The 25821-nt window shown below is 43.5% G+C and overlaps 1 protein-coding gene across 1 annotated transcript in view; it reads left to right on the plus strand.

The window, feature by feature from the left end:
* MYOF (myoferlin) overlaps positions 1 to 25821 on the plus strand; it is a 148472-nt gene that overhangs the window by 27845 nt on the left and 94806 nt on the right. Inside the window, exons 4-5 of the mRNA XM_081823080.1 lie at positions 14773 to 14881; positions 17532 to 17619. Coding sequence (XP_081679206.1) covers positions 14773 to 14881; positions 17532 to 17619 — 197 coding nt within the window. The remainder of the gene's footprint in view (positions 1 to 14772; positions 14882 to 17531; positions 17620 to 25821) is intronic.

A 25821-nucleotide genomic window follows, 5' to 3' on the forward strand; every position in this document is an offset into this window, starting at 1 on the left:
TGCACAGAAATCAGTTACATTTCTATACACTAACAATGAGACAGAAAAAAGAGAAATTAAGGAGTCGATCCCATTTACAATTGCACCCAAAACCATAAGATACCTAGGAATAAACCTAACCAAAGAGGCAAAGGATCTGTACTCAGAGAACTATGGAACACTCATGAAAGAAATCGAGGAAGACACAAAGAAATGGAAAAACGTTCCATGCTCATGGGTTGGAAGAATAAATATTGTGAAAATGTCTATGCTACCTAGAGCAAGCTACATATTCAATGCAATCCCTATCAAAATACCACCAACTTTTTTCACAGAGCAGGAACAAATCATCCTAAAATTTGTATGGAACCATAAGAGACCCCGAATAGCCAAAAGAATGTTAAAAAAGAAAACCAAAGCTGGTGGCATCACAATTCCGGACTACCAGCTCTATTACAAAGCTGTAATTATCAAGACAGTGTGGTACTGGCACAAAAACAGACACAGATCAATGGAATAGAATAGAGAACCCAGAAATGAACTCTCAACTCTATGGTCAACTAATCTTTGACAAAGCAGGAAAGAATATCCAATGGAAAAAAAGACAGTCTCCTCTGCAAATGTTGTTGGGAAAATTGGACAGCCACATGCAGAAGCATGAAACTGGACCATTTCCTTACACCATACACAAAAATAGACTCAAAATGGATGAAAGACCTCAATGTGAGATAAGAATCCATCAAAATCCTAGAGGAGAACACAGGTAGCAACCTCTTCGACCTCAGCTGCAGCAACTTCTTGCTAGACATGTCTCCAAAGGCAAGGGGAACAAGGCAAAAATGAACTAGTGGGACTTCATCAAGATAAAAAGCTTTTGCACAGCAAAGGAAACAGTTAACAAAACCAAAAGACAACCGACAGAATGGGAAAAGATATTTGCAAATGTCTTATCAGATAAAGGACTGGTATCCAAAATCTATAAAGAACTTATCAAACTCAACACCCAAAGAACAAATAATCCAATCAAGAAATGGGCAGAAGACATGAACAGACATTTCTCCAAAGAAGACAACAGACACATGAAAAATGCTCAACATCACTTGGTACCAGGGAAATACAAATCAAAACCACAATGAGATACCACCTCACACCAGCCACAACGACTAAAATTAGTAAGTCAGGAAACAACAGATGTTGGTGGGGATGCGGAGAAAGGGGAACCCTCTTACACTGTTGGTGGGAATGCAAGCTGGTGCAGCCACTCTGGAAAACAATAAGGAGGTTCCTCAAAAAGTTGAAAATAGAGCTACCCTGTGACCCAGCAATTGCCCTACTGGGTATTTACCCCAAAGATACAAATGTAGTGATCTGAAGGGGCACCTACACCTAATGTTTATAGTAGCAATGTCCACAATAGCCAAACTATGAAAGGAGCCCAGATGTCCATCAACAGATGAATGGATAAAGAAGATGTGGTATATATACCACATCTTCTTTATATATATATATATATATATATATACACACACAATGGAATATATATATACACACAATGGAATACTACTCAGCCTTAAAAAAATGAGATCTTGCCATTTGCAATGACATGGATGGAACTGGAGGGTATTACACTAAGCTAAATAAGTCAATCAGAGAAAGACAATTATTATATGATCTCACTCATATGTGGAATTTAAGAAACAAAAGAGGATCATAGGGGAAGAGAGGAAAAAATAAAAGAAGACAAAATCAGAGAGGGAAATAAACCATGAGACTCTTAATCATAGGAAACAAACTGAGGGTTGCTGGAAGGGTGGGAGGTGGGGGGATGGGACAACTGGGTAATGGACATTAAGGTGGGCACATGATGTAATGAGCACTGGGTGTTATATAAGACTGACGAATCACTGACCTCTACCTCTGAAATGAGTAATACATTATATGTTAATTAATTGATTTTAAATTAGAAAATAAATAGCCCCTTTTCTTCTTTGCTCCCTTCTTTCTACAAATGGTATCACTATTTATATCTGGACCACTCTCTCCAATAGAAATATAGTGCAGTCTGCATATGTAATTTAAAATTTTCTAGTAGCCACATTAAAAAACAAAAGAGACAGGTGGAATTAGTTTTAATAATATATTCTGTTTAACTCAGTATATACAGCTTATTATCACTTCAATATGTAATCAATATATTAAAAATCATTGAGACATTTTACATGCATTTTTTTTCTTACAAAGTCTTTGAAATCCAGTGTGTCTTTACCACTTGCAGCACATGTCAATCCAGACTAGCCACGTTTCCAGTGCTCCTTGCCACCATATTGGACAGCACAGTTCCAGACCACTGGGCTCAGAACCTTAGGTCTCTCTGGGTCTTCCTTTTTTTTTTTTTTTTTAAAGATTTTATTTATTTATTTATTTGAGAGAGAGAGCGAGAAACAGCATGAGAGGGGATAGGGTCAGAGGGAGAAGCAGGCTCCCCGCTGAGCCGGGAGCCCGATGCGGGACTCGATCCCAGGACGCCGGGATCACGACCTGAGTCGAAGGCAGACGCCCAACCATCTGAGCCACCCAGGCGCCTGTGGGTCTTCCTTTTATAACCTATCCAATCTGTTGCCAAATCTTATTTTCTCTTCCTTTCCATTGTTTGTGCCATGTGTTTCTTACTCTTGGCCATAGCCACCAGCCTGGTTCAAGTCTTCATCATTTTATGCCTCTTCTATTTCAGTGTGGCGGCAAAGCCTGGCCATGGAGCTCTCGTCTATGTTTCACACAAAATCCTTGCTTTTTTGAAGGCAGTGTGCTTGAGTAGGGTCAGAAAACAAGCAAATATATGAAGAACTATAGAATGGGTCAGGTGCTATGGCGTGATCTAAGATAAGGAGGAAACCATTATATGGTATAGCCCATGAAGAAAAATAAAGCGGAGTGGAAGGATAGAGAGTGACTGATAATGGGGGGATGATCCAGTGTTATATGAGGTGATGATGAGGTGACAATTAAGCAGAGACCTAAATAAAGTGAAGGAATGGGCCATGCAGCTATCTGGGGGAAAGAATATTGCAGGCAGAGAGAAGGCAGGAGTGGATGTGGGGTGTCGGAGAAACACCAAGGAGGCCAGTGAGGCTGGAGCACAAAGAGCAGGAGAAGCTGGTATGAGCTAGGAGATGAGATCAGGAAAGCCCCAGCATGTATGGCTTTGTGAGCCACGGCTCGGGCTTTGGATTTCATTCCTAGTAGAATGGGAATCCATTAAGGGGGGTTGAGGATGATCTAACCTATATTTTAAAAGGATCATTCAGGCTTTGTGTGTAGAGACTGGATGCAGCAACCAGTTAGGAAGTAGGGAAAACAATACTGGGAGACCATTATATATTCATTTTACACCTGTTGAAAACACAGTGGGGCCCTTGGATGACAGCAGTCATGGGAAGAGGACAAGTCCCCACCCGACGGCTCAGCTTGGCACTCATTCTGGGGGTTCGGTGTGCCTTTCTGGAGACAGAGTTGATGCGCAGTCTCTCTGATCCTGACAATTTCTTCCTACATTCGAACAAAGAAACTATGGTGGGTTCTGATAGAAGAGGGTCCTTCTAATGTTTGGGGCTCCATGCATCTTGCAGAGATACGTTGTGCTTGGTGTTATGCTGTGTGCTGAGCATAATGACCAGAGGAGCCAGTCGTTACTATGGCATTATTATGACGGGAATTTTTAGGCCAGAAAAAGGTACATATGAAGCTGGTGTTCCATACTCTTTCAGCCTTTCCCTCCCCTTCTTCTGGGGGGGTCCCCCTCCCTCTGAAGTCCCCCAGGCACCCAGTGTCCGTATTTATGTCCCAGGGCTCCCACCAGCGTACTCACTCCGGCCTGCCTTCTGTGCCAGATCTGTGCCAAGTCTTTTCCCAACAGCATTTATCTGTCGCGTTCTCAGTCCTTCAAGGGCTTGCTGGTTGAAAGGAGCTTTCTGAGGAGCTGAATTACTCTGAATTCTGTTTAACTCAGTATATACAGCTTATTATCACTTCAATATGTAATCAATATATTAAAAACCCAGGTGACGGTGGGATGGACACTAATAGTTGATATTGTGTTAACTTCCCAAGAACAGTGATCTGGGGACTGAGGCCACTGGTGACTCATCTGAAGAAGTGAACAAAATGGGAATTTTAGGCCCTTATGGCAGGGTCCCCGGGGGAAGTCTTTTTAATTGGAAGATTAGTTCTGTGTCCTACAAATGTCGCTGCGTCATTGGTCACCATCTTCCGGTGAAAGCCAACCCTGAGTTGGCTTTGGAATGAACAGTGTGGATGATAATGCCAGTGTTGTCTGTGGGCTTACGGTGCTAAGCCGCATGCTTCTCCTCAGGAACTGTGAACTTTGACCTTATTGCCACCAAGTAAACAATGCATATACCTTGGTCAAATTTGCCTGTAAGTACATTGCAGGAATCTAGGAATACGCTGTATGTTTGTCCAAACTGTTTGTGTATTTTGGCCCCAGGTTTTTTTTCTTGGCTTTTTTTACTAAAGATTTGGCCTTCAGGGATCTGCTCACTGCTCAGTGTGGGAACTTCCTTTCCCCTGGTAGTAAGTACAGGGTGGGGGGCAGAGTTTTTCTACCAGCTTACGGAATGTCTTGCCTATTGATGTTGCTGTTGCCATGGAAACTGGTTGTGCAAACACGGCTCTCACTCGGCATCTGCTGCTCTGGGCCTGGGAACAAACAGGTTTGCCTGCACGCCCCTGCCCACACCCAGGGCGGACTGCCAGAGCTGGTCCCTACATGCAATGCAATGATGCATCAGCAACATCCTTCCCGGGCGCTGGGAGCTGGCTGGGCCGTTCAGCGCAGACTCTGTCCTTCCCCACTTCAGAGTCCTCCAACCAGCCCTCCAGGCTGAATGAGGGTGAGAGAAGAGCCAGAAGTGCCGCTTGGTCATGTGATGAAAATGAAATATTTTTAGCTGAAATGTCAGAGTAGAAGGCTTTTCCCAGCCGCTGAAGAATAAGAGTTCTCTCTGCAGACAGGCAATTCAGCTATCACCGAGCGAGGACTTAGGGAGTGCCGAGGGCTAGGCCAAGCCCTTTGAAGGCATTATCCACTTAATTACAGACACCCTCTGAAGCAGGTCCTATTTTTCCCCAGAGAGGCTTAGTATTCTGCTCAAGGTCACATAGTAGGTATGTGTCAGAGTCAGCATTTATGTCCAGGCCTGTGTTCTTGACTTTTACATTATACTGAAAACCTCAAACCACCTGTAGGAACCCAAGTGTAGGTGGAATTACTGATTAACTGTCGGCTAGAATGGAAGTAATTTTTCTTTCTAATTTTGCAAAAAAAATTAAGAACAGTCATCAGAATATTGGTAATTCCTCCCTACTTAACAGTTTTAAGCAGGCATTTTTATACTCTTGAAGAGTAAGTCACTTATGCTCATGTTCTACAATGGACAAGATAAATTTGGAAAGTGTATCTCATCTCATGTGGTCTTCACAATGACTTTGAGAAGTGGAGATGAGATTTGAGGCTGGGACCCTGATCCCTTGGCATCCTGGCCCAACTGTCACTCCACCTGATTTCCTAAAGAAGAATCAGCTTTAGGAGCCTGGCAATGTAGGAATGAGAGGTGTTTACAAGATTTCAGGTTAGCGTGTGTGTGTGTGTGTGTGTGTGAGTGTGTGTGCGCTCATGCGCACGCAGTGTGCATGCTTGTGCTTGCATGCATGCTAAGGAGGAAAAGAGTTACCAGTTAGGGCTTTTGTATTTACTGTTCCCTCTGCATGGAAGACTCTTTCCCTGAAATGTTGTCATTTGGCCTTGGCATCAGGGACCACCCACCCTAGAGCAGACCCTACTGTTGCTCATCACCCTGCCTTGTTTCCTGAGAGCCCTTCTTGTTAGCGAGCTCATATGGGCCTGGGAGTGGTGGAGGGAGTCCAGCTGGGCATGTGGACATTTGTGTTGGGTTTTAGATAAGTACTCAGAGGTGTGGCTGGTCCACATTCCTGCTTTATCTCGCTCAGTTCACCACCATCTGACATGTTCTTATTATTTGGTTATTCACTTGGCCCTCCCCTACTAGACAGTGAGCTCCACATCTGTCTTATTCGCTGCTGTAACACCAGCGTTTAGCACAGTGCCTAGCATATAATAAGCTCTCAGTAAGTGTTTATTGAAAGAATTAACAAGTTCATGATACTAATACATGAATGAAATCTAAAGTATCTTGCATTGAACAGTTAGCCCACCTCGTAATAGGCCATTGATGTGGAATCTGTCCAGCTCAGCTCTCTGGACAGCCCTCTGGTTCCAACTTGGGTTTAAACTGCAAAGGAGTCAGAACGCAAAGGGGTCAGATCACAAGGGAAACAAACACCTGTCCCAAAGTTCCTGCCTTTTTGTAGAGAGATGTGGAGCTTACCCCTGAGCTCAGAGGAAGATAGCAGATCATAGTGCTTGAAAGCTGAGATTCGGGAGGCAGACAGAGACTGCTTAGAGACTCAGCTCTACCGGTGACTAGTGGTGACCTCAGGCAAGTGACTTAACCCCTCCAGGCCTTAATGTGACCATAGTTTGGACATTCTGCTTCCACGAAGATAAAATAACAGGGACCAGATCTACTCACTCACCTGATACACCAAAAAACTACAGAAAACATATATAACCATGGTTTCAGGTATTGAACACCAGCAACATGGGACAGTGACTGCGGAGAAAGGGGAGGTAAATGAAATGAGCCCTGTGAGTGCCCAACTTAATGCCTAGAGAGTGTTCCCAGGCCGCAGTTCAGGGAGGGGGAGTCAGGCAGGTCCCAGTTGTCTTCCAGAGTTGGGATCATGCAGGTGGGAGTCTAGAGCTACCCACACACATACACCCAGAGTGGTACCGGGGGCTACAGAATTAGAAAAAGAAAAAAGACAAGCTTGGGTTGTGAAATATACTAACTCCCTGAGCAAAGGTTTATGGCTTTTTGGGGTTTTTTGTTTTTCTTTTTTATTAGAGAAAACAGAGACTGTGGTTTGGAATGAAATTAATTTCGTGGAGAGGTATGGTATGGCTTATGAGAAATTTTCATTTCCTGGTATACAAAAGACCTTGTCTTCAGTCTTTTAATACTTGGATTTCTCCTAGCAATGAGACTCTCACTTCTGACACTGCCACATGTAAACGAGATAGTGGGATCTGTGTAGGTGAAGTCACCACCTTTCCTTTTCCACTGTGGTTGGTGAAGAGGGATGGACAGCCCACTGGAGCAGCTTCACAGGCTGCGTGGACAACTAACTAGAAGCCGACGTTACTATGGCATGGCGTTCTCGGTTCGGTTCTCTTTAGTTCCATATTTTCAGTAGAGCAGCAGAGCTATGAAAAGATCAAAACTGGCCTGGGCTGGGCTGAGTCCGGGTGCTGGAAAGGCTGAACCCCAGGGTGTGGGAGGGCCAGTTAAGTAGCTGCCACAAGCCTGCTGGCATCCGTCAACATCTCATGAGTATGTAAAGGTGGCCCACAGCCCTGTAGAAAGATCCAGAGAGACTTGAAAGAGAAAGGCATTTCATAATGACAAGAGCTATAAGTGTCTTCTATTTATTTATTTATTTGTTTATTTGAGAGAGAGAGAGAGAGAAGCAGAGGGAGAAAGAAGTAGGCTCTCCGCTGAGTAGGGAGCCCGACGCTGGGCTCGATCCTGGGACTCCGGGATCATGACCCGAGCTGAAGGCAGCCGCTTAACCGACTGAGCCACCCAGGTGCCCCAAGGGCTTTAAGTGTCTTCTTACTGCACTTGGAGGACCATCTCTTAGGAGAGGAAGCTTTACAACTTGGAAGTCATTTGCAAGGTTATGGGACTATCTTCAGTGATGTATCAATTAATGTATTCATTCGGCAAATGAGTACTAATGCCTACGTGTACCAGACACTGCTCCAGACACTGGGCGTACTCCATGCCATTCACAGGGCTTGCATCTGAATGGAGGGAACACCAACATCAGATGGTGGTCAGTAATGATGAAGAAAAATAAAGCGGGGGAAAGGAGGAGAAAATGACGAGGGGTGTGTGTGTGTGTGCTGGTTAAATAGGGTTTTTATGTAAGGAATTGTTTTGGGGTCTGTTTTATAGTGAAACATCTTATGAAACCTATGGCTTTAAAAACTTTATTCAGATTCCACCAATTGGGTTTTATGAGAATTCAGTTACAGCTGAAATTTACTTCTTATCTAATCCTGAAAATAAAAATTGTTTTCCAAACAGATTCTTGGTTTATACAGCATTGGAGTTGGGGAGGGAGCTGTTTCATGTACATAAGAGAAAGTTTTAAGAACTTTGCATAACAGAAATGGATGTGGGTACTTAAAGGGGTTCTTATCTGTTCATTCCTGCCTGCCTACCCAAATCCCTGCATAGATGGCCCCTTCCTGTGATTTAGGCTGTGCATGAGTTCATACCAGCTTTCCCTGGCCTGGTGTCACGTGCTTGTTTTGGATCCCTTTTTCTAGAAGAGTGTCTTTGAAATAATAAAAAGTAACTGTTAAGCACTTACCACATCATCCTTACAATACTGTTAGGTAGTAGCTGCCATAATCCCCATTTGACAGACAAGGAAACTGAGGCTCAGAGAAGTACAACAACCTGTATACGGCCTCTAGTACAAGGGTGAGTCTGAATTAGTCTGCTCTGCTTAGCTCCAAGTTCTCAATCACTGTTATTCTGTCTCCCTCACCTTGCTGGGTCCAAGTTCTTGATGAATGAATGAAAAGAGAAGGAAGGAAGGAAGGAAGGAAGAAAGGAAGAAAGAGAAAGGAAGGAAGGAAGGAAGGAATGGAGAGAGAGAGAGAGAAAGAAAGAAAGAAAGAAAGAAGGAAGGAAAGAAGGAAAGAAAGAAAGAAAACTACTACCTTGATTCTAATGACTGGGGGGATTAGACAGAGACAGAGCCTGGGTGTTCCCCTACATTGCACAAGCAGGCAAGCACAGATTCAGATCCTTGAGGACTGAAAAAGCAGGAGAATTGGTCAGGTGAAAATAGCTAAACAGCAGGTTAAAGTCATTTATCCCAGAAGTAATTACCGAGCCTCACCTGCATGCCAGGCATTAGGCTAGCTAACCCGCTCCTTGCAGCCACAAAGTGCCTGACTCTAGCCCAGGTGCCTCCCTGATCGGGAGAGCTTTGGGTGCAAAGGCCTTGGCTTCTACTCTGCTCCTTCTCTGGTTGAAGTGACGCCATTTGTTGCAGGCAGCAGGGTTGGGAGGGACTGGAAAAAAGGAAGTTGTTGCCGGCCCTGAATCCTGCAAAACCTGCTACAGCCTCCAGACTAGGTCAGTGATTCCAAAACCCAGGAACGGGAGTTTGTGAAAAGTACAAAGCACAGTCCTACCCCAGAGGGGCTGGTACCCAGCCAAGCTTGGGAGCCACCATTTGATGAACAGGGCAAAGGCCCCAAGGCTCTCTGACAATCCTGGTGTGGAGTGAGGAGGCGAAGCCACAGGAAAGGTACAGATAAGTAGGCTTAATGAGTAGATTTTATTCGAGTTTTGTTTACTACTTTGTCCTATTAAATAATTGGATTTCTCTGCCCATTTTTCAAATGTAAACCTGTGTTATCGTATTGAATGTACTTTTAAAAACGACACAGCTCCCTCTCTCTGGATCTAGCTTTGCCAGCTGCCTTTCCTACCCTGCCCCCCCTTTCCTCCACCCATCCCTCTGCTTTTCCCCCCTGCTGCCACTGAGAATCACTGTTTTAGACCATTGTTTCTCAAACTTCCTGGGTATAAGAATGAGCTAAAGACAAAGTCTGACTCAGGGTCCTGGGAATCTGTGACTGCCCTAGTGATTCTGCCGCAGGGAGGTCTGGGGAACCATGATCTCAGAAACGATGGATGAGCTAATCCAAAGGGCCAGGGTGGGCCGCCTGGGAGATTCAGGAGGGTTCCCCACTGGTGAAGTGGATGAGAGACCCAGAGATGCTCTTTGAGGGGGGTTTGGCTTACAAACGGCTTCCTGTGATAGGATTTGCTGTCATGGTTGCCCCAGCTTCTCCCACTCATCTGGTCATGAGCAAGGCATAAGCCCGGCTCTCCCACCTTTGGGCTCAGCTGGGGGTCCGGGTGGGGGTGGGGCAGGGGAAGAACTTGAATGATACTGGCCCTGGGGAAGAAGTGTGGGGACGGGTGATGGGGCCCAGCCAGGGAACCCCAAGGCCACACACCAGCCTGGTCTGGTTGAAACGTCAAAACTCAGCTGGCTTCAAAGGGTGGGCATGACTGGCCCTTTCGGGGTTTCTACAGGGGACCTGGGAGCAGCTTGGAGAAGTATTTGTCCTCAGCCCAGCTGGAGATCGTTATGCCCTCCCAGAGCATGGAAAGTTGAGACACGCTGCAGTCTGTAAAGGTGAAAACAGCACAACATGTGATTTAATTTCCAGAGTCCAACGTATTTTTCCTTCCCTTCATGAAGGAATTTCCAGTAAACCCTCCTCCAGTAATCCATGTGGGCTGTGTCCCTGCTGTACAGAACAGCTTGATATATGTGAGCTCTCATGATTAAGAACTCGGCCAGCAAAGCCCTTACTCACCACAGTGGCATGTGGTTGTTAACGTTTGTGTCTGTGCTAACAGGGAGAATGTTTCCCTTTTCTCTTTTTTAAACATACTAGACTTCGTTTTAACAAGTTAAAGAACTTCTTAACCAACCCTTGCATGACTAAGTTGAGTGGTTCACAGTTCCACTGCTCAGAATTAGTTCCATGTCGCATGGAGACCCTACTCAACACTATCTAGATGTTCAAGAACTGTTAAGGGATAAGAGCAGGACTGGGCTTTTCTTCACTTCAGAATACATCTGCAGCTTATTAATTCTGCAAGTAAAGCTGGAGAGCTAAGGGGCCTTGAGATTCTTTCACTGTAAATTTTCCTTCTGAGACGTGGTCCATCTGTTTTAGTGTTGGGTGGAGTCCATGGGGAGACTTTTAGTTTTCCATGCAGATTCAGGGCGAAGCATGCGCAGTACTGTCCCACTATAGATATTTAGCATATTTATAGCGTTAGTAATGTGAAAGAAAAAGGGCTTCTTGGTTTAGTGTCACCTCCTTTAAAGGAAACTGGTCTGTGGTCCGGCTGAACTGTTCTTGTCCCCTGCGTAGGAGGCCGGGTCATGACAACAGCCTACACCAGGCTGGCGGGACCCTCGGAGTCCTGCAGAGCTCAGACTTGCCCATAGGGGGTGTTTCCTCCAATTTACAGTGAAACCCCTTAGACGTTGCAGCTGCATGCATTTTTCTTCAACTCAACCTAGCTGTTAAAAATATTTTGCAGGGGGGGTTAAAATCTTTCCAGGCTTTCATCTAAACACAGTATCTTTACTTCCGAAAAAAGAAAGTGAAATTTACTTTTAAACCATCTCCCCCACATACAAACATCAGAGCATCAGAATTTTGATGAAAAAAGTAAATCTTAAGAAATGGGACTAAGGGTTTCTGAAAGAAGGAATTGAGGTTTGGGTTGAAGTAGGTTGCTTTTCTTTTACTCCATTCCTGGTCTGTTCTCTGTTGCCAACCTCTCACGGCCTCCGGGGGCGGGGAGGGGAGCTGCAGACAGTGGTTGTGTCAGAATGGAGGCTGTAAAACCATTCCGGGCCAGGAAGGGCCAGTGGATGGGCTTCATGTCCCAGGTGATCCTGTTCTCTCCATTTAGCACAAGGCACCGCTCCCTACTGTCTTACACGTAGTCCGCATTTCTGTTATTGGCCTAACCTTTCCCCTGACACCATATGAATTTAAGCTTGACCCAAGAGATTATAGGCGAATAAGCTTGAAGGCAGAAACCCTGCATAGTATTCTGGATTGTCCAACATGGACGTATTTTAAGATCTATTTTTTCCTAAATCAATGAACAAGGACTTTAAGAGAAAAGAAATATTTAACATGAGATGGTTTCCTAAATAGACCTATGTAGAAAACATCACATGTACGAGCCTCGCTACAGACTTTAATAGCTGAGAAGGGTCTAAGAAATGATTTACTTCAAGCCACTCATTTGCAGATAGCGAAGTAGGCTCGGAGAGTTGGGTGACATAGCTGAGGCTTGAGGGAAGTTGGGACACCAAGTTAGGGCAAGAACAGAAACTGTCTAACCCAGTGCTTCTCAACCTGGGGCCGTTTTGCCCACCAGGACACAATTGGGAAGGTGTAGACAGGCCAGTGCATCGAGGCCAAGGATGCTGCTGAACACTGGACAAAGCCCAGCGCAGCCCCCCCAAACAATTGTCCAGTTCAAAATGTCAGTAGTGCCAAGGTTGATAAATGCTGGTCCAACCCCAGGCCAGCCCTCTTTCAGTATCGTCCCAGCATGCTATACTTTGTTTTCTCCTAAGAAGTGTTTATTGCTGATAAGAGTTTCAGGTCATCTTGGCTTCAGCAAAAGCAAATCTGTACATGTCCAGTGTACGATGTTCTTTTAATCGTACAGTTAGGTTATGAATTATGGAACTGTGAGGAATAAAATCCAGTGTGTTTCCATGTCTTTCAAGGCGAGTACCATTTAGACATTTAATACCAGTCAGATGACTTTTGAAATTGTAGTTTTCCCATTTCATCCTAAAAACTCAATTAGCCAACCTCATGGCTTACTATGCTATTTTTAAAAACTTGGGAAGAAATGCTCATCAAGCTCATATCATGTGGGGCTGAGGGAGACGTGGAAGAGATTTTGCCAGGGACTCTCGCTTTGTGTGGGAGGTGTACTTGTTTCATCTGGTGGCGATGAAGTCATGTGTAGTAGACTCTTGTCCTCAATATGTCAGGGGAATTAAAATCCAAGTGAGGAGAAAACATACCCAGTTTAAAAAAATTTAGCAAACTTAGTGAGTGCACATACTCATGTGAGAAATTACTCTATAAAGGCTCCATCAATTCTCAGCATTGACTGAGAGACTCAATTCCTGTATTGACCTAAAAGGTGTTCACTCTTCACCCTCTGGAGGCAGAATTTGTCCTTTCCATTGCCAGTAACTGGCTCTACTTGAGATATGAGAAGAGATGAGAATCCATCACGGTTGTTGAGCATCTTATGTGGTGTTCTGTCCAAGAACGTGCCTTCTTCCAAGAAACTATGTGCAGCATTTCATGCCATTGGGTAGATTGGGTGAAACAGGGTGCCATAGCAATTTTCTGGTCTTTTGCCATATAATATGCCTATTCACAGAAAGTGAAGTCACTTGTTCATATTGTCAAGTCCATGGATGTATGTGGTTGAGTGACTGACCCCAGATCTACAATCTAGTTCCATTTCTGAGATTTGAGGGGGGGCAGGAGAATACAGATAAACGTCAGTTCAAAGTAAGCGTTCGTGGGTCCTGGGATCGAGCCCCACGTCAGGCTCCCTGCTCCGTGGAGAGCCTGCTTCTTCCTCTCCCTCTCCCTGCTGTTCTGCCTACTTGTGCTCTCTCTCTCTGTCAAATAAATAAAATCCTTAAAAAAAAACAAAACAAACAAAAAAAACAAAGTAAGCGTTCGCACGTTAACATCAGTTTTCATTCCTGATTTTTAAAGAAACTACTACATGTGAAAATAAAAGGAATAGTTCCCCTGCAAGATGAACTCTCCTGATTATTACTTTTGCCCAAAAGCCCAGAGTTATGTTTTATGCTCAACTATGGTTTCTTCACCCTGGGTTTTTTGATATAAGGAATCTCTTCTATCACTTTGAGGATTTGATGCTTAGTTTTCTATTTTTATGCTAATGATATTCATGCTATCATATCTGCCATTTATTAGTATCAGTCACTGCAAATGTAGGCAAGGTATAAGTAAATAATTTTTAATTTTTAAATATTTTAAAATTCTTCCTGTTTCTCTTTTCTGTTTTCGGTGTCCATACTGAGAGCACACCTCTGGACTTTCTTTGCTTTTTCATTGCATTTCACAAAGGGAACTTCCTCAATTCACCCAATCTCATACCGTGTTGTCCATTATAACCCCCAATGTACAGAACTATATTCTGCAGGTCACATTTTTGTATTCACTAACTCTCAGGGGTTGTGTGTTCAGTAAATTTTTTTGACCATGCGCCCTAACTACAAAAATGTTTTGGGTGTTCATTCTTAATGTATATAGACTTATTTATTCTTTCCTTCATTCAGTAAATATCTATGAATAAATGAACTCTGTTCCAAGCAGTGGGGTGAGAGTAGTGAATAGAAAAAGCAACAGTCTGTGCCTTTCGGGGCCTGACTGTGGTGAGCAGGGAGACACGTGTGCCTCTGTACTGTTAGGTTATGTGCACTGAGGGGTAGCTGGGTAAGTGGTAGAGGTTGAACATAATCCCTCCGGGCCTAGGTTGAGGGAAAAGGACACCCATCCAACTTTTGAATTCTGCTCCCGAGTATACAGGTTAGTAAGTTGGCCTCATCAGTAAACTAGCAACCTGTTTATACTTGCAGAAGGTCTCCCTGAGGCGGTGGGGGTGGGGGGGCATTTTACAGTGGGCAATTTTGATCAAAAATTTTGTCCTACTTTTCTCTCGGATTCTGAGGGGTGCTATTCAGTCTTTGTCTGATGACCCATGACCATTCATGGGTCATCTCATTCATGACTTGAAATTTCATAGGTACCATAGACTCTTGAAATGACTACTTGTTCTGGAAAAGTGATGTTTATTGCCAAAATTCCAAAATTCATTTCATGATGAGTGATTTTCACGATAACAGACGAATAGAAAGGGAATGGGTAGGTCCACTGAGTCAGTGGAAGCATGCCTCTCACTTAGGTTACTGTGCACTTTCTTGTTTCACCTGCAGGTTAATTGGCACGGCCACTGTAGCCCTGAAGGACCTGATTGGTGACCAGAGCAGATCGCTGCCATACAAACTCATCCCCCTGCTAAACGAAAAGGGGCAAGATACTGGGGTGAGCACTTTCTCTTTTGTTGAATGGCTTTGAAGTGAGATAAGTAAGCAAAAAGTTCATTAAGAAGAGTGTGAAATTATAATCAGTTCACCACACACACACACACACACCCACACCCACCCACACACCCCTACTGGTTTTGAGATAACAGGTCCACTTGCAAATGGTATGGCCTTATCCTATACTTGCAATCACAGAGCTAATAGATTAGATAAACTTGATTTTCTCTGACAGAAGAAAATGCTCTAGAGTGAGTGGGACCCTCTCTTGGTATAGTTCTGTGCATATCCCCTTGGGTGTTTACATTTGTGTGGTGAGCATAGCTGTGTGTCTCAGACATGCTCTGAAACATTCTGTAGAAGGTATTTCATTAGTATTACCTTGGAACATCAAGATGTGAATATCATGATGTTTATCACTGATTGGCAGCTGACTGTTTTCTGACCACAGCCTCTCTAAATAAGTACATACTGATATTGTCTGATGCGAACCCAGAATTCTCTTTCTTGAGTGCACTTAAAAGAAATAAATGGACTCAAAGCTCATAGCTCTCAGATTTCATTTGATTGCTAACAGTGCTCATAAAGCTACCATGCTTGCCCCATTAACCTCTAACACCTTTATTTTCCAATCAATTTATTTTGCTTGGGAGCCTGGACAAAGGAAGAAAATTTTGTACTAAAATAGGTCATCCCTGTAGGCAAGACTACAGGTTAGGCTTCTCAAAGCCTATTGAGAATGTCTATTTTGTTGGTCTAGGCTCCCAAACTTCTAAAACATAAACTCAGAATGTCATCTATCATCTATTTTTCCAAAACCTGGCTGAGAGAAACGATACTTAGGAAGGATGGTACAAGTCAGTGATGTGTCTGGCTGGTCTTGTTTTTGTTTTTGTTTTTTAAGATTTTTAATTTTTTTTTTTTTTTTTTAGATTTTATTTATTTGAAAGAGAAAGACAGAGATAGTGAGAGAGAGAGAGAGAGAGCACAAGTGAGGAGGAGAGGGAGAAGCAGGCTCCCCACAGAGCAGGGAGCCCAATGCGGGACTCGATCCCAGGACTCTGGGATCACGACCTGAGCCGAAGGCAGATGCTTAACCGACTGAGCCACCCAGGCGCCCTGTTTTTGTTTTTTTTTTTTTTTTTAAGCACAGAAGCAAGCACACATAGAACTGGAGCACTTCTGGGATTCCTGATGTTATCAGGAAATCACTGATTCAGAAGTTGAGCCATCCATGTCCTCTTCTAAGTTTTGAAAGTTTGATTCTTCACTTAGGTTTAGCAGTTGAGCTCCTTAGTGCTGCTTGCATTCAGCCTTCAGGTCGTGGCCTGGGTCTTTGGCATAGGTAGCCATGGGATGCTGCTCTTACGATTCTTTATTTGCCACGAAACTGTTGTTGGGAGCCTCCTTTGTGTCTCCCAGATCTGTAGTTCCTAAGTTGGCCACAGAATGTGCTGATCCATGAGGGAGTATTCACTGATGAACAGACAGATGAAAAAAAGCAGTATGGCATGTGCGTGCATGCTCTCGAATGTGTGCATGTACTAGAGTTTACCACGTGTCATAGGAGTGGCAGGTGGAAGTGTGGGATGCCCACTGAAATTTGAATGTCAGATAAACAATGAATAATTTTTCAGTATGACTATGTGCTAAATATCATGTCTGTATTTTAACTGGTAACTTGGGTGTGTACATGCAGGTGTGTGGGTGTGCGCCGCGTGCGCCATCCGTATTTGCAAAGGGTTCCGTTTATTCTGAGGTTTGTCCTTCCTCATTTTTGCTGTTAAAATTCATTTCTTTTGTGAAGTTATCGTAACAGTAGATAGTAGTGGTGGGCTTGGGTTAGCATCCCTATGTTGACGCTCTCTAGGAAACCTTTTTGAAATTGTGTAGGTTCATGAAATTCGTAAGTATAGGAAACTCTGCCCTAAAGTAATGCCCCATGTGAAAAATTTATCTCAGATTTTAAAAGTGGGAATGACTTTATTTCCTGTAAGGAACTAGTATGTTTCTTCCTTTCTGAAAATGAAAGTTACACAACATTTTCTGTTCTCCTTCTTGCCTTGGTTCCTAGCCATCTTGGAGTCACATTTTATGCAAGATGCAATTATCTTAAACTTCATGATTTGCATATTTATTTTCTCTTTTATCAGACTTGATTCCCTTTTTTATCCTGTTTTATGAATCACATTGTTATATAATTTTTGTTAGTCGCTCAAGTTATTTTTAGAGAGAGAAGAGAAAAATGAAAATAAACTTCAGCGATGAATAAAGAAGTCAAGGTGCAAACAACTAACTCAACCATGTAAAATGAGCCTCTGTGACTGGAGACCATCTCAAGTCTAGGATGGAGGCTAATTACAAGTTCATGCTTGCTTATCACAACTTTGCTCCAGTTAGTGAGGTTGCCCCTTAGCAATGGTACACTTGGCAACCTACAACAGGTAACTCCTTTCCCGGGTTTTCCTGCCTGCCATGCTCACAAGAGGGAGGATAGAAACAATGGAACGTGTGTGATCCTTCTCCCCTCCTCTTCTCACTTTCCCATGCTCCTGCTCGCCCCTTCCAGAACTTTTTGCTCCTGCTGATTTAGTTTGCATTGAGTCTATTACCCTGCACTGATTCTTCTGCAATGAATTATTTCTACCTAGGCCACCATTGACTTGGTGATTGGCTATGATCCGCCTTCCGCTCCACATCCAAATGACCCCAGTGGGACCAGCATGTCAGTCACGGAAGGTAAGCTGACCCTTTGGAAGGCCCAGCCTGCGCTGGGGGTAATCTAGTCAAGACACTAAGAAAGCCTTCTTTGTCATGATACTGGACAGGGCCCCGTGAGGCAGGTGGAGCTGCCCCAAACTGGGACATAACAGTTGTTTGTGAGATGCCCTTCAGGGGAGAGGAGAAGGGTCAGACAGCCCCTTATGGACCAGCCTCACCGTGGGCCCGTCCAACACACAGGCTCCAGCGGAAGATCCCAAGCAAGGCTTTGCTCCGGGTTTGTAGCTTCTACCCATTGTTGGAATGTCCCTGGTGGTTAAGCTACAGGAGTGGCCTCTGCTCTCTTCATGTGTCTCTTTGCTTCCTAAGTGTGTGATCCGCAGGCTGCCCTCCCAGTCACCAGTCTCATTGCTAACGCCCTGGGATTGGAGCCTCTTTCTCTCCCTCGGCCTTGACTCTGTCCCAGCCCCTGAACAGCCCCTTGGTCCTTTAATTAGTTGTTTCCCTCGGCATGGCTCACCTCCTGCTCCCTGTTCTCTGACCGGGATTATCGGCCATTCAGGGCATCGGATGCTGCTTTGGATGGGGTTGGGGCTGCCGGCTCTGGGGAGGACTTTGGGCCTCAGGTGGAGGGAAGTCTGTGAGACAATTAGGCCTTTCACACAGCCAAGTTTGACCTCCTCTTAGCGGTTTTCCAAGGTGATGTGTTGCTAAAAGTGTCTCCATCCCTTCCTCTTCCCTGAGATGCCTCGCCAAATACCCGTGTTTCCCTAGCCCTGGCACATGCCCCAGGAAAGAAGGGCTCCCATGTCCTGCACACTTACCTGCTGCCTGGAAGTTCTTCCTGGGAGGGCACCTTGGCACTTGTTCCTGCCAGGCTTGGCTCCTTGGGGCCTGTCTTTTCATTTTTCTTGGCTTGGAACTCAGCTCTCAGGAGCCCAAGTGGTTTACTTGGCACCTGCCATGCTACCTCCCCTCCTGCCTGATCCCAACCACTGTCCCCACTCACCCACACCCCTTGGGTGGCCCATCATTGAGGTTCTGGCTCACTTGACCAAGTACCCGTAAGGGTTTAACGTGGGTCATCTGGCCCCTTCTCCCTTGGGGACGCTCGGAACTGACACAGCCCCAGCACGCCAGCAGCGCCTCTCCACGCCCCCCCACCCACGCCCCCCACGCCCAGCTGTGCGCGGGGCACACTGCGTGCTGCTCAGGTACTCTCAGCCCTCAGGAGCCCTGAATGGCCCAAGAACAGTCCAGTCCAGAACAGCACACCATCAGGGGCTGAACGACTGGTCCTACCCATTGCTTTCTCACCCCTTCTTCTTTTTTTTTTTTCTGTCCTATTTATTAGACTCACTAAATGCAACCTATAGTCAAGGAGAGAAAATTATATGAAGACAAGAATACTTGGAGGAAGGGATTATTTGGGGGCATTTTATAGGTTGCCTACAGTCAGCAAATAACATCATCTTCTTGAAAATAGCATGTAACTGGGGTGCCTGGGTGGCTCAGTCGTTAAGCATCTGCCTTCGGCTCAGGTCATGATCCCAGGGTCCTGGGATCGAGCCCCGCATCGGGCTCCCTGCTCAGCGGGAAGCCTGCTTCTCCCTCTCCCACTCCCCCTGCTTGTGTTCCCTCTCTCACTGTGTCTCTCTCTGTCAAATAAATAAAATCTTAAAAAAAAAAAATAGTATATAACTTATCAAAATTTGTCACCTTTTAAAGGTAATTAACCCCCTTCAATGATTAGTGATTACTCTGTGGTGATGTATTTCTTCTTATTTCAGGAAATTCTTGTTTATTGAATCTATATATTGAGTTTTCTTTAGCTTTTTATAGATGTATTGTTTTCTTCCTTGTATTTTTGAAATATTCTATTTTATCATATTGGTAATTATTATAAATTTTTCCCAAACCTAGTTTTATTGTAATTATTAGACATGATATAGTATTCATTTCACAGCCTTAGACAAAATATACCCTTCCTTTTCCATCTTCCCATTCTATTGCCACATTCTCAAATCAGAATTTGGTTCAAATCATCTGATAACTTTGTCTCACCCCTTCTTTAAAGCCTCCTGTCACTAGGATTTACCTGAAGCCTGCTGTCACCAGGCTGAGAAGGACAGTAGGTACTGTCTGGCCTGCAAAAGGCAGCCCCAACTGGCAGGATATCTGGAATTGCCTCTGAATTGGGAGGATCTGGTACCTTTTCTCACATTGACATCTTTCCTAGCCAGATCCTATTTATTCATTTTCTAGAGCTGCTGTAATTAAGCCCCATCAACTGGCAGGCTTCAACAAGAGAAATTGACTGTGAGGGATCACAGTTCTGGAGGCTAGAAATCAAAAGATGTGGACTGGGTTCATTCCTTCCGGGGACCCGAGGGAAATTTTGTTCTAGGCCTCTGTCCTAGCTTCTGGTGGTTGCTGATAATCCTTTGTATTCCTAGGCTTGTAGATTTACCACTCCAGTCTCTGCCTCTGTCTTCACAGGGTGTGGTCCCTGGGTGTGTCCAATTTTTCACCCCTTGTAAGGACCCCAGTAGTTGAATTAGCCCACCTTAATCCAGTGTGATCTCATCTTAGCTTGATTACATCCTCAAAGACCCTATTTCCAAATAAGGTCACATTCTGAGGTTTATAGATGGGCGTGGCTTCTGGGAGGACCTATTATCCCGGTACACTGGTAGATAAAAGGCAGTTCCATTGTGTTCATTTCATTTCAAGAGCCAAAACGTTAAATGAGCCCTTTTGTGTTAACGCTTCCTCCAGGGCTCTAGGGGAAAAATAATACTGTGGATCATTCAAGTAAAAGGAGTAAACTTAGAGTTTACAGTAAGCTGGTGCCACACCATTTCTTAGTGTTTATGAAACAAAGAAAGTGGTTGCTGGGCTTCTCGACCTATTGCTAGATGCTGCAGTGCTGGGTGATAAATGCTTTAGGGTACAGCTCCTGCCCTCCAGGTGCGTTCAGTCCAGGTGTAGAGAAAGCGTCACATTATAAGAAAAAGGGCTTTGGGGCCAGACTGGCCTACGCTGGATTCTGTGTCTGTTGTTAATCTGCCATGTAACCTTGGGTAAGTCGCTTAGCCTGTCTGGATCTCAACTTGCTTTACAGTAAGGTGGGGATAACGCACTTAGATCAGAAAGCTGTTGCAAGGATTAAATGAGATGAGGCATATGAAGCACTTAGCTCAGTACCTGCTGTACAGGAAGTGCTACCTTAGTGGTGGCTATTGTTATCGTTTTATTACTGTTATTACAAAAACAGTTCCAGGCGTGTAGTCATGAGCTCAGTTGGGTGGCGCACTCTGTATGAACATTCAAATTGTTTCCTCTAAATATCAGACCTATTGGAAAAGAATGATCTGGCTTGGCTCAAAGTCACGTTGGGATGACTTTAAAAAAAGAAAAAGAAAAAGGTTGTGTCCTAGTGAACCAGAGAGACTTTGAGAATAAGCAATTTACCAAGCTATTTGAGAATGTAGGGGAAGGTCCCATCTCCTGAGATGGACCAAGGTCAGGCCAAGCTCAGAAATTATGCGATTTCTCGGGAGCAAAGGGAAAAAGGGGAAAAAAATGAGAAGAGCACCAACTCTGAACTTTTAAACCCAGTGGGGAGAAAATCCTTGCCGTCTAGGCTCCTGGATTGTTTTGGCAGCACTAAAGCTCCAGCAGTGTTTGCAGACTGGGAGTTCACCCATTTTCTTAGGAATCTCACTCCCAGCAGGCTCTGTGATGGCAGCTGGCCAAGGTCTGTCCCAGAAGTTCTCTAGAATCCCTGATAACTGCTGGATGGAGATAGAGAAACCAGGACCTGGGCTCCTTTTATTTGGGTTTGAAACAGAGAGTTTTAACAGGGGCCGGCCAGGAAATGAGCTGTGTCTGCAGGGCAGTATCATTTTAAGTGTGAGATGACAAAATGAAATTTCGTACTTTAAAAAATGAACTGGGTTCTTTAATCTGGAAGTGCTGTCTTTGCTCTATAAGATGACTATTCACCAAAGCCGGGTCAAGGGTGACATTCTGAATGTAGGCTTTGTAATCCAGCTTCTTCAGCACTTAAAAAAAACCCAAAACTTTCAATATCCTGGGTTATTTGGATGTCTCAAGGGAAAACCTTTTTTGTCTTAATAAGACAATTCAGTTCAACTAAGCAAAGGTATCTTTGGATGCTCACTACAACTTCATGCTAGGGAAGACACTAAGGAAAAAACCCCCCCAAAAAACAATAACTTACAGTCTTGGGGGAAGATAAGACCAACAAATATAAGGCAGAGAAATAACAGCAAGACAGTCAGACCTCCTGTCATCACATACTTTAATAACCTAAACAGAACATCTGGCCCAGAATTTCTTTTTTTCCCTTCCTTTCAATTGACTCTTTAAAAAACTTTACCATTCTATGTCAAAGTAATGAGTCTGCTTCCTCTAATTTATACAGATCTTTACAAAGTTTTTTAAAAATTTGAACTTGTTGATCTTCTTTTTGAGTATAAAAGCAATACCTGCTTATAATACCTGCTTATATTTCTGTACACATTACAGAAATGTAAAACACAGAAAGTGCAAATCTTCTGCAGTCCCATCCTCCGGAGATAACCACTGTTCATGATTACCAATACCGATTTTAAAGATTACCATCCACCCAGTGAGTCCTGCATAGAAGAAATTTGAAATATTAATGATAGAACACAAAAGTGAAGATTCTCAAGAAAATTCACCCCTGGAAATTGAAAAAAATTGACCATAGATCCCAGGAATTGGATACTGAGGGGCTTGTGTGTGTCTGTGTGTGTATTTGAGGACTTTGTTTTCTTTTAGAGCAGTTTTAGGTTTAGCACAATATTGAGAGGAAGATAGCAGAGATTTCAGATGTACATAGTCTTCCCCATCATCAGTGTCACTCATCAGAATGGTACAATTTTTACAAAGGATTAACCTATGTTGACACATCATAGTCATCCAAAGTCCTAGTTTCCCTTAGAGTTCACTCTTAGTGGTGTATTTTTTAGGGTTTGGACAAGTGTATAATGACATATATCCATGACTTTAATATCATACAGAGTATTTTCACTGCCCTAAAATCCTCTGTGCTTTGCATATTCATCTCCCCACCCAACCTTTGGTGACCCCTGATCTCTTTATTGTCCCCATAGTTTTGCCTTTTCCAGAATGTCCTCAAGTTGGAATCATATAGTATGCAGCCTTTTCAGATTGGCTTTGAGTTAGTAGTATGCATTTAAGATTTTCCTATGTCTTTTCATGGTTTGATAGCTCACTTTTAAAGCACTGAATAATATTCCATTGTCTGGATATACCACAGTTTATTTATCCATTCACCTCCTGAAGGACATCTTGGTTGCTTTCAAGTTGGGCAATTATGAATAAAGCTCCTGTAAACATCCGTGTGTGGATTTTGTGTGACGATACAGTTTCAGCCTCTTTGGGTAAATACCAAGGAGCATGATTGCTGGATCGCATGGGAAGAGTATGTTTAGTTTTGTAAGAAGCTGCGAAACAGTCTTACAAAGTGGCTGTACCATTTTGCATTCCTCCCAGCAATGTATGAGAGTTCCTGTTGCTCCACATCCTCGCCAGCATTTGGTGTTATCAGTCTTCCAGATTTTGGTCATCCTAATAGGTGTATAGTGGTATCTCATTGTTTTAATTTGTATTTCCCTGTTGACATAGGATTTTGGAGCATCTTTTCATATGCTTATCTGCCATCTGTGTATCTGTATCTTTGGTGAGCTGTCTGTTAAGGTCTTCGGTCCACTTTTTAATCAAGTTGGTTTTTTTCTTGAGTTTTAAGAGTTCTTTGTATATTTTGTATATATAAAGGATAACGGTCCTTTATCAGTTGTGTCTTTTACAAGTATTTTCTTCCAGTCTTTGGCTTGTCTTCTCATTACCTTGACATTGTCTTTTGCAGAGCAGAAGCTTTTACTTTTAATGAAGTCCTGCTTATCAATTATTTCTTTTGAGGATTGTGTCTTTGGTGTTGTAGCTAAGGGGTTTGTTTATAAGGAATGTTTTCCTAGAGCTCTTATATCAAGATGACAAAGATGATAGACCCTGGGCGTTGGTGGTTTGACTGCACATGTGTGGTGTCAGAAGTACCTCTTTCATTGACCCACCTCCAAGACTGTTCCCATGATAGAAGGGTGGGATGACCCAGATGACAGGCTTGACTTCCTGAAAACCTGTTACCTTGCCAGTTTGATTCACCAGATGTCAGTTAGCTTGACTGGAGCCTACATTCCTGTAGCCGGAATGAACTATTTTTAAAATCTCACATCTATTTTTGAAGAACCATCTGTTAAATTGGTGCATTGTTCAACAACAGAAATGCAAAAACTCATTCACAGTTAGACATTGCCACTTCAGATTTATTTCATTCCATGAACACTAAAGTCACCATGCTTAAAATTCAATTCCGTCCAGTTTATAATGAGGTAAATAAGTTGGCTAATTGAATTTGAATAAAATAAATTCAGTTCAGTTTAGAAAACGTTTAATGACACCTGGGGCATACAGAGGTGAGAAAGGCATTGTCTGCCACCAAGGAGCTTGCATTTCAGTAGAAAGGTAAGATATAAGCATATAAACATGAATAAGTATAGGTCAGAGCTGATATAATATATTCCTCAACAGAGGACTAAGCAGATTATTGCATGGGACACAATTTTTTTTAGAGAAAGTACTTTTTCAGCTATTTCAACTGTGTATTCGTAGTGCCTAGCACTAAGTCATAATTGTTCAATAAATGCTTGGTTGGTTGAGTGAATTAAGTGAATGATACCTAGGCAATGGATATGGTTTAAATGTTTCTTTTCAAGAAGGGCATTTTGGGGAACGCTAGTGAATAGATGAAAGTGACTGATTCATTCAGAGGTGTAGTAAGAGGGAAGCGTATTCCCAAGGGCTGGGCACGCCAGACTGAGACATTTGTTCTTGGACAGACCATGGGGATCCATGGAACATGTTGAAGAAGGGACTGACTTGGTCAGAACTGAACTGGAAAATTATCAGTGTGCTAGAAAATTGTTGGAGGCACTCTTTCCAGGATTGGGCCTCTATTTGACATTGTCCAGCAAACTGATTCTACTAGGCCTATTTTTTTTTTTTTCAAGGTATTTCAGAAAACCAAAGTGATCATAATAAACAAGTGGCTCTTAAATTTTAGACACAGTAAAAATCATCAAGGGAGATCTTTAAATGTGCAGATTTCTATCACCTACATCCAGAGAGTATGTCTTAGCTGGACTGAAGGGGACCCCCCCCCCACAATCTCTATGGTTAATAGGAACTTCCAGGAGATCCTGATGAGAACAGAATTTGGAGCTCACTTTAAGAAGCCCTGGGGTTGAGCATTTTATCTGGTTAACATTATCTTGCCCAGACTCAGTCGGAGCTCTTTGGTCAACTAGACTGCTAGACTGGATCACAGCTCAATTGATCCAAGGCAGATGCTGCCAAGATTTCCCTGCAAGCCTGTGTTTGCATCACTGTTTGGTTAGAGGCTCTTCCATGATACCTTTGCTCTGGTCTATGTATAGAACCATTCCAGAAAATTCTTAGTGCATGTGTGCTATTTACCCAAGAATCAGGGTGGAGGGTAATGAATTTCTTATGGTTGAATGCAGACAGTATTTACGTAACTTCCCACATGCTAGAAACCCAGAGAAGTTATTACTCAACCTTACAACTAAATCAGCATGTTATCTCCAAAATGTTTTCATGCTTAGAAACTTCCTCTCTCCCATTCTGCTTTGCACTTTTCAACTTGCACTGATGGTATGATACCAGCCCTTTGTTCTGATTTAGCAGTGACTTTTGGCCCAAGGTAATTAAATTCCGCCTTAACCACTTAACAAAACTTTGTCATGAGAAGCAAAATTAATATCACAGGCAGAGGTTGGTATTCCAGGAAAACCAGAGAAACAGAGTTGCTGTGACCAGAAAAAAAAAAAAAAAAAGGCATAAAATATTCCAGAAAGAACTCTCCATCAAGGAATGGAAGATGATTAGATGGAATGCTGGCCCAATTAGAGCCTAGGTGGGAAGACGAGAGGCATGGAATAGTGTTGGGGCTGCTGGCTGGGGGAGGGGGTGTGTATTACGGGCCAGGAGGAAGCTGAATGGTGACTGGGCAAGTGTCTGTCTTCTTCAGCCACTGCTAGGAGTTGTCTTCATGTGGAAGCTCTCACG

Source organism: Leptonychotes weddellii, chromosome 6, assembly GCF_054177405.1.
Source record: "Leptonychotes weddellii isolate Sample4059 chromosome 6, ASM5417740v2, whole genome shotgun sequence".
NCBI lineage: Eukaryota > Metazoa > Chordata > Mammalia > Carnivora > Phocidae > Leptonychotes > Leptonychotes weddellii.